This window comes from Papilio xuthus, unplaced genomic scaffold (genome assembly GCF_000836235.2).
Source record: "Papilio xuthus unplaced genomic scaffold, Pxut_1.1 DF826945.1, whole genome shotgun sequence".
Lineage (NCBI taxonomy): Eukaryota > Metazoa > Arthropoda > Insecta > Lepidoptera > Papilionidae > Papilio > Papilio xuthus.
The window spans coordinates 7041848-7051543 of record NW_013531704.1 but is presented as its reverse complement, the minus strand read 5'-3'; the positions used below and the strand labels follow the sequence as shown (position 1 = coordinate 7051543).

The window sequence follows — 9696 nt, the reverse complement described above, 5'->3', positions numbered from 1 at the left end:
CAGACTACGTGACGAATTTCAGCGAGATCCATAAAGTTCTGGAACTATCTTCAAATAAATATCCATCCATTCGTCTAATTCGCATTTATAATATAAGTAATATAACATTCCTTTATAGGTTTTGGACTAAATCTTTTACCATTAATTTGTAATTAATTGTCTTTTAAAAGCAAAATTGGTAAGGAGGTAGCTTAGAGTCAGGAGACGGACATAGGATTCTATTTATTCATTTTTTTCGAATTTATGCCTTTTATTTAACTCACTAATATTATAAATGCGAATGTTTAGATGGATGTGATGTGGATGGATGTTTAAAGATATATCTAGAACGGCTGAACGGATCTCGATTAAATTTGGCATACGTATAGAACATAGTATGAAAAAACACATAAGCTCATGAATCATTGCAAATATTCGTAAAGTACTTTATCAGTATTACATTAGTGATTATAGTATTTAATTTGATAAGATTTAATATAAAAAGTGCGTCACTTAGTTCCATCTGTTTTTATTCGTATATTAATAATTTTACATGCACATAATACTAATGTGGGTTTGGTTTAACGATCACTTTAAATACACATACTGTTTTTTTATTTTTTAGTGTACACAAGAAAAAACAAATATCAGTATAGCAAATATATTTATTTTGTTTAAAGTACAATAAAAAAAGAATATCAACATTTAAAATAATTATGTGTGAAACAGCAACATAAATAAATGAACGTGAAGTTTATTTTATTATCAAACAATTAATGAAGACCTTAGACATAAACTGATATAAAAACTCACGTATAAGTCCGGTGGCGGCACCGACTAGCCCCCGATAGGCCCGAAACTAGTCGGTGCCGCCACCGGACGAATATACGTGAGTGTTTAGCCGTTTTTATATCAGTTTATTATAATGTCTCACTAAAGTTTGAATAGATTTAGATATGTCTACAAATTATTTCTTTCTACAAAACAAAGTGATCCTATAAGGGTTCCATTTTTTTCCCATGAGGTAAGGAACCCTAAAAACAAATAATTTGTAAGCATTTCGAGTGTATATTTTTTATCAATATGGACTATCTTAATTTGATCACTTTTAATTATTAAAATAAAATTATTTGAAATTAAGTCTTATATGAATACAACAAACATACTTATATTCTAGACTTTATGGCACATTTTCCTGTACCATTCTGGATCGTTGTTAGCGACACTATCAGGCCGTCCGTCTGTATGTCTGTAGTGGAACTCAGAGACCCCCCGACCCGCGACACCGTTCACAGTGAACCTACAGAAGCGCTCCACCATACGCGCCTCCCACTCACTAGACACGTAGTGGACTGATTCGTACTCCACAATCACCTGTGGGTTTTTTTTATTTATAAATTGTCAAACGACCAATCACAACAATTCGCCGAAATAGCGAAGCGATCTGTACCTAAAGAAAGCAATTGAAGATGCGTTGTCTAACTTTAATCGATAGAAGGCGAGAGGCACAGAAAAGTATGTTATCCTATGCGTCCCATCCACCTTTCTTGGAAACAGTGAGAAGGGAAAGAAGACTAATATTAGTTCTCTTGGACAGGTATACCGAGTGATTGTCTTCAGCTCATATTATGTGCCCTCGAAGTCTTCTTTGTCTACTACCCACTTTGAGGGTAAATATTTTTTTAGCGCCCCCCATATTAGACTTTAAGCAATCTTTTAATTCGCATTAGTGGATGTTCACAAATTGTTGTTGAGAGTCGAGAGCTCATGCTGTCGTTGTCTAAGAGGCCTTCTAGCTAAATAAAATTACAAATCACCCCCCGGGCCTTTACACAGCGCCCCCATTTTCTTTCTGGGTCTCTTACCGCCCAGCTTGAGACCTGCAGCGCCCACAAGGGGGCGTTATCGCCCACTTTGGGAAAGACTGACCTAGAGTCTACCATAAGTGGGTGACAAGGCATAGACAAACCCATAGAGTCGTATGTATATTCTTCGAATGCTGGCCCATTACGGGTTGGTTAACCTAACACATCTATAAATTCCTTTGAATTAACAAGCTAAGTAAATACGTTTAATATTACCTGTGCAGTATAGACTTTGTGTCCAGCTTGGAACCTGAAAGCGTAATCTCTAGGTGCGGTGCCTCCCTCCCCGTGCTGGTACAGCTGCAGGTCTACCCACTGCACCGGGTGCAGTTCTCCATTAGGTAATGCCACTACTCCTGCCTCCATACTGGAGACAAGACAAACCAAAGTAACGCAACCAGTCGATTCGAATCAATTACATACGGAAAAGTACTAATGGCGTTAAAGGTCTTAAGGTTTATCAAAAAAAAAAGAGGAGAGCAAATTAAAGAAACAAGTAAGCAATTGAAAAAGCAATACATTTTTATAGTTCTATTTTTTTTGTAGAAGAGCAGTTTGGAACATTTTGGTAAAAGTCTTCTACAAATAGAACATCCTTTATCTATCTATATATATAAAAAAAAGTTGTGTTAGTTACACTATTTATAACTCAAGAACGGCTTTACCTATATGACTGAAAATTGGTGAGGAGGAAGCTTAGGGCCAGGAGACGGACATAGGACTTTATTTATTCTTTTTTTTCGAATTTATGCCTTGAATAGCTGCTTTTTATTTAACTTACTAATATTATAAATGCGAATGTTTAGATGGATGTGATGTGGATGGATGGATGGGTGTTTGAAGATATATCTAGAACGGCTGAACGGATCTCGATTAAATTTGGCATACGTATAGAACATATGTAGTTTGAAAGAACACATATGCTACACTAATTAAGTTTTTTTATATATACACGCGGACGAAGTAGCAGGCAACAGCTAGTTAGTAATATATGCTTTTATAGTAGAAATGTTGCTTAATCTAAAAGACATAATGTAATAAACAGACGTGGATGCAGTGAGCGGCTGGCAGATGACGCCGACGCTGATGCTGGTGCCGTCCGTCAGGAACATGTGGTGGAACGCGTACCGGTGCATCAGGCTCCAGTCGCGCTTGTGACCTATATAAGAAAGTTTGGATGGATGTTTGTTGCCAACACCAGAAAGGAAAAAGAAATCTGGATGAAAGCAACAGATACCGCAAACGCTATTGACGTAGTTTTATTCTATGCAGACGGAGACGCCGGTAGCAACTAGTTTTGTTAACCTTAGTGTTTCAAACATGTAGAAAATGACATCAGAATGTTGGTGATGATTAATGATTGCAGTAAGTAAATGCTCACCAAAACTGTGGTCCCTGAAGGAAGGCAACGTGTACTCGAAGGATTCCTGCTCGATTTTGAACTTGCATTTAAGTACTCCGAACTGCTCGTAGTGAGACTGATGCGCTCTACAATATTGCAACATTTATCATGGCTGCATCAAATTCAAGGGGAAGCGTAAGTATTAAAAAAACTCCCAAGAACAGTACCTTCGTTAGGAATAGACTCAAGATTCTGGACACAGATCTACGTATTATATAGTCTGACGTAAGCCCAGACGTGGTAAAAAAGGGTCCACCCTAGGAATCTCTCCCAGGTCATTGATAGTGCCGGCACTGCCCAAGGATGGCAGTTATTGAGTAATATTGTTAATATGTTAATCATTAGTTTACAGTTTAAACTTTGGACGAAATACAACTCAATTTGAATAGGACCATAAAATCAGGAACTTCAATTGAGACGCGAAATTAATGCTAGGTGCGTCTTTCCTTTCTCTGTGTGAGATGATGGAAAAAATAAATTATTGTAGATATATTAACGTACGTCTTAAGTCCTTCAAAATACTGTCGACTCCACTTCTCTCTCGCGATGGACCTGATGATGGCGGGCGGGTACAGGTCTGTGTCGAAATCGAAGTATTTACTGGTGGCTGACCACTCACCGGTGAATTCCACGTCCACTAATTTAGTGGGCTCGTTCTGGTACCTTGATTATGGTGAATCGAGAAACAATATTTAAAATGTGACTAAGCTTTGCAGGGGACATAGTTGCGGAAATCGACTGGTTCTAACCGGTAAGAGTCGATCTTTGAAAAGACCTTCTGGACGACTGTCTGTCTAACATCCAGGAAAATATTAAAGTTACATATCTCTAAAAGAGCTTAATTGTCAAATATCACCAACTCACCACATCTTCCCCTTGTACGACAGGGCCCATTTCTTCATCGGCTCCAGGGGCTCCATCTTAATACCCTCAGCTGAGAACTCACCAATCGGTGCACCGAACAGCACCGTGTCCGGTATCTTCTTGCTGCATAGAAGACCTTTGCCCGGTAACTAGAGGATACAAAAATTTTGATATAGGTAATATCATGTAGTGGTAAGAATAAGGGCCTCCCAAAACGGACAACCTCAACATTTGCCATACACGAACCGCAGTTTGCTGTCGCTAAAAAATACTATCAACATCTGACTTGAAAGTGTTCGTGTAAGGAAGACCTGAAAAGCCAAGAATCGTCGTGTTTTTACGGTCTTTTTAGTCAATTGCTTTTATGCCTTCTGACTAAGGTGGGTTAATGGTAGTCCATGGTAAGTAATAGAGGTGGTAATGCGTTTTACGAGATTTTGTAAACGAAAGGTGTCATTTAATTTCTAGGGCTACCAGCAATAAGGTTTTTGGTCTCCCTTTCCACAAATAGTTACTTACCCCGATATAAAAGAGTCCATTACACATGCCCATAGAGCGACGCTCGCATCCAGAGATCACGTAAATACCCTTGTCGTTCTCGTCCCGTGTCGCCGATATAAAGAAAATCGCGTCGAATGCCTGTACGGAAACTTAGACTATTCATCATAACCAATCTTCCCTTATCCCTAACGAGGGTCGGGACAGTATGTACTCCTCCATACATCTCTATCAGCTGTCACATTTGAATTCACCCCCTTCCTACGCATATCATCTATTCATAATTTCTTTGGTCTTCCTCTATCTTGTAGCCATCTACATTCAATCTCATTTCTTTATTTTTTTATATCAGACTATTAGAATTTTTTTACTTGACTTTAAATACATCGATTAGTAGTTGCATTGAGTTTTGAACTCATTTTATTTTTTAAAGCAAAATTTTCAGCAAGTATAGCAATATTTCGTTACATCAAAAAATTAAAATGTTCTGGTCACTATGGTAGAATTTTAGTTTACATTTCTAGTACTAAATTCATACTAAGGGGCGACTTTAAGTACGGGTAAGGTTTACCTTAGCATGGTCACTGAGCATCTGCGCGCAGTCCATGGCGGCGGGATCCGCGAGTGCTTTCACCCCCTGCCCCGCGCGTCCCTCTGTTCCCGCTGCATGGCTTTTCCCGTACTAAACAATATTAAGACGTATGACGCCACAAATAACTATATAAATTTATCTTACTAATATTATAAATGCGAATGTTTAGATCATTGGGTAGATGTTTGTTTAAAGGTATCTCTGGAACGGCTATGTGAATCTCGAATCTGGAAGAATACAGCCTTAAATTTTTCCTAAATTCCGTGCGGACGAAGTCGGGCAAGACGGCTAATTATTTGAAACACTTTAGGTCAAAACTAAGTACTTACGACATTTTTTAAATTACAATTTCTCTTAAACTATAAAAAATTTACGAATTAGACTTTTCGTATTTCTCTCCAAGCTATAGATTTATAGATTATTGAATTAAAATTTTTCCTTAAAAAATATTTAAATTATGTGACGATCAAATTGAAAATGATAAATTTATTGTTCGAAATTCTTGGTCTGCAATACTAAAAATATGTTTTTTTTTCATTCACAAAATCCTTTGAATACGGTTCTTGCAACACTTAGCAGGTGCGTGATAAAACACTAATCAATAATTTATTTATCAATTAGATTAATTATTCGATGTGTCTGTTACTTTTATTTAATCGTAATTACATTTTAATGTATAAAACAATTTAATAGACACATATGTTGAATTTATATTTTAGTTTAGAAACCATCGTTTTGCCGCGAAAAATTTCGATGTTTCAATTTAACATTTTTCCAAATTCTACTTTTTAAAACTGTCTAATAAAAAGTAAAAAAACGTCTTTACTTATTATATCTTGAAAGAAAGAAAAAATCATAAATTTCCAGCCTGTTTTTATAAATGTTAGTACTATTAATAGTTTGAAAGGAAAGTACACTATTGCACTAGTAACGCCTATCAATAATTCTTTTAATTGATAATAAAAGTATAAAACCTTGGCCATGAACAAAGTCTGATAAGACTGAATAATTACTGTCAAGTTTGTCCTAATATTTTTTGAAGATATTAACCTAAGAGAAGTTACATTTGTTTACGTCGTATCACAATAAAAGGCAATGTTAAGAAGATTTTAAAAAGTGAAAAGGTTATGATTTTAGCGGTTATTTGATGTAGGTTTGGAAACAAAGTACAAATTTCTTTTTATATAATATCATATTTTTTTATAAGAAGCGTGAAATTATTACTGTTTGATTCTAACCCAAAATTGCGAGAAACCGGTTATTTTAAAACAAAATGTAATTAATACTTAATACGTATGGCCTGTTTTAATTAGTGTTTTTATTTTGACTTTTTATTTTTTAATTATAAAAACAATTGATTACCTTACCTTACGAAAATAATAAATGCACGCGAAAACAATATACTTTAAATAATACCATTTGCCGGGCACAGAGTATACACCGAATATCGGTTCTGAATCTTTCTTTTTAACAGCGTATATTATTAAAAGTAAAAACGACACGATAAATATAAAAAAATACATAATGCCTAAAGTACTCGCAGCAAACTAATGAACTAAACTGTAACGTAACAAAAGATAAAGTCTGGTTATACATATCATATTATTTTTGTGTCTAGTGATGTGCCGATGTTCGTTTAACAACATCATTACTAATACTGCTATTTTTATCGTTATTTCGTTGTTTGATAAACGACAATAACAACCTAGTTGTTCAAGCAGTTTATTATTTAACAATATATCATATATGATTCCATCTACTTTTATTTATCCTTAAGGTTATTTAAAACATGCCAAAGTCACCCTCAGTCGACAGATGAAGATAATAAACTAGGGCCTCGCGTATTAATTATCTTAGAATTGAATATTTAGAAAATATAGACAGACAAGGATATCTGAAACGGAGGGCATAAGTCAAACTACATGACAGGTCACTAGCACCCAACTGTCAATGTCAAAAATTGTCACAAAGTTCTCTTCATGTCATGACATTCCAATTCTTTTACGCCATTTTTTATTCCTATGTAGGTTTACAGATTTTTTGACATAATTTCACGCGATTATAGTACTTCTAAACAGTTGATATCCTTGTTTTATTATTAATGCAACTAAAGTTAAATACTTTTAATAATTTACGGTTTGACAGATAATAACAACGTTACGTTATATAAAACCGGTTACAACGCAAACTTGTTATTATCTTCTATATTGTTTATGTATAAGTTGACATGACCGATAAGATTATTTAATATTGTATAAATATAGAGCCAGTGTGAAAGTGGATTGTTTTGTTTGATAATATTAATTACCCATTCGCTATAGCAACTGTATATCATGAAAATAGATATTTCGAAGTACCTATATTTGTTATCAATTGTAAAAGTAACAATGTAAGAAACCAATAATATTTAAAATTATGTTTATATTTATAAGTGAAGGCATCAACTCTTATCAAAAATTGAGCTTAGTTTAGCATCCACTTTTTTATATTTTACACAAGCGACTTTTCTTTGTTCTTACATATTTCGGGAGTATTAATTTTCTCTTTCCTCGCATGCGTTGTATAGCTACGTTAAATAACCTTTTTCATGACACGGCACGTTAGCGCGCAAAAAAAAGAAAACAAATTAAAAAAAAAAACAGAAAATAAAAGCGACATCCCTTGTGTCATTACGGTTTTTAAACGTGATTTTTATATAACTGGCATGTAACAAATTTCCGGAGGCTATCAAAAATAAAACAAAAAACTGATTTGTAGCACAGATAATATATTTGGTTTGCAGTATTTTAGCGCCAACAAAAATGATTGATTAAAACGAATTAATTTGTAATATATTTAATTTCCTTCATACATTTAAGTACATACGTAATTGAGTATTACAATTATGGCAAACGCGTTTCACGTTTCATATCTTAACCTAGTTTATACTAAGACATCTCTTCGTTAAAATTTATAAAACTTAAATATTAAAACATTTTATCTCATTTAACACAAGCATTACCTAGTTTGGGCAACTTAACATTAAGTTTAATTACTAACCGTATATTTCTCACACCAAAATCTCCGTTGAAAACATATTCTTATCTCTATTTCGTCAAAGATTATGACAGGGATGACGATATGTTTATACAGAGATTCTGATCTCGGTAACCAACGATTAGTGATGTGTAATTAATTACAAAAATTGTTTATGGTTTAAACTTTGCGTTTAATAAAAAAAAATCAATCTTTAACTTTATTATAAAAAATAAAGTTTTTATCACATTCTTAATTTAAATGAAAGGAAATTGTAGGCAGTTTCGTAATTATTGGTTTAAGGCTAAGATTCTTTTTGTTCGTAAACATTTTGAGAATCATTAATATACAGAGAAACTAAAAGATTCTCAAATTTTGACACAAAAATACAAGGAAATTAGCTTTCGAACGACAAATGTGAAATTAATGACATAAAAAACCTTATCTTACTATAACGTATGATTTTAATATTAAATAATAGAGTACGCTTTCATAACACGTTTTCTTTTCTTTATTTCCCCTTCATTCTGAGTTGTCAACTTCGAATACCTTTTCTTAAAGATTTTTTTTAAACGAGAGACGTAATTTATCTTACAATTGAGTACACATTTAAAGAAAATGCATAATAAATATACATATATCTATATACTACCTTGTTTATATAGACGGATACAAATAACACGTAGAATACTAAAACTTCACATTCACCGTGGGTTTCTGAGACAAAAATCTCCTTTTGAAACAATTTTTTTATGTGTATTGTCAAAGATTTTTGTCTTAGAAACCCACTATAATATAAACTATTTAACTAAGACGATATTCGTCTGAAATGCAATATTGGCACGTACAAAATAATGTCCAAAAAGTATTTATTAGGAGGTGAGGTGAAGCGGGCATTTTGGGATTTCCTCATAAGTTAAACATAAGGCCTCCCTTACTTTGCATCTAGGCAAGTATTCGTACCACGTATAAAGCTCTCAATATACTTTAGGGAAACCGATTATATTATATATTGTGATAGAGGATATTAAGTCAAAAAAATCGATTGTTAAAAAGCTTTAATACGTCTATTTGAGACAATACGAGTTAATTACATGTTGAAAAGTTTGCAATTAAAGAGAGTCAAGGGTGAAAGATAAAAAATCACTTGGACAATGTCGAGAGCGATAAAGTTAAACAAAGACTTTTCTGTCTTAATCTGACGACGATGACTAACAGCTGATATTTTTTACGTACTATTCTGACCGGCTTGCCTAAAACAATGGCTCCATATATTGTGTGGTGGGAGTACTTGATTGGGTGCAAAGTTCCCTACACATATTTAACTGTCGCATATCCCGAAATCCCCGCTCCACCCCCCTATATACAATATTTTTTAAAACAAGTCGAATGTATATAGTATACTGTCACAATTTTCGTTAAATCTATATATTTATATATGTATATAATATATAAAAGAAAGTCATGTTAGTTACACTATT

The 9696-nt window shown here is 33.8% G+C and overlaps 1 protein-coding gene across 1 annotated transcript; it reads right to left on the bottom strand.

Moving 5' to 3' along the window:
• Nucleotides 1-838: 838 nt before the first annotated feature.
• On the bottom strand, nucleotides 839-6775 carry LOC106121504 (uncharacterized). Its single transcript, XM_013317196.1, has 9 exons — nucleotides 6568-6775; nucleotides 5180-5290; nucleotides 4630-4749; nucleotides 4111-4259; nucleotides 3748-3909; nucleotides 3226-3332; nucleotides 2892-3003; nucleotides 2061-2211; nucleotides 839-1353 (listed from the first exon to the last, which is right to left on the bottom strand). Exons 1-9 carry the CDS (start codon nucleotides 6721-6723, stop codon nucleotides 1153-1155), a joined length of 1269 nt encoding a protein of 422 aa, XP_013172650.1. The 5' UTR covers nucleotides 6724-6775; the 3' UTR covers nucleotides 839-1152.
• Nucleotides 6776-9696: the final 2921 nt, after the last annotated feature.

Excerpts from the sequence above, each read along its gene's own strand:
- LOC106121504 (XM_013317196.1), bottom strand. The coding sequence starts at position 6,723 with ATGTATTTTTTTATATTTATCGTGTCGTTTTTACTTTTAATAATATAC. Across the intron at positions 5,291-6,567 it reads GCATTTATTATTTTCGTAAG|TACGGGAAAAGCCATGCAGC; the intron begins GTAAGGTAATCA and ends AATATTGTTTAG. Across the intron at positions 4,750-5,179 it reads TGCTCAGTGACCATGCTAAG|GCATTCGACGCGATTTTCTT; the intron begins GTAAACCTTACC and ends GTTTCCGTACAG.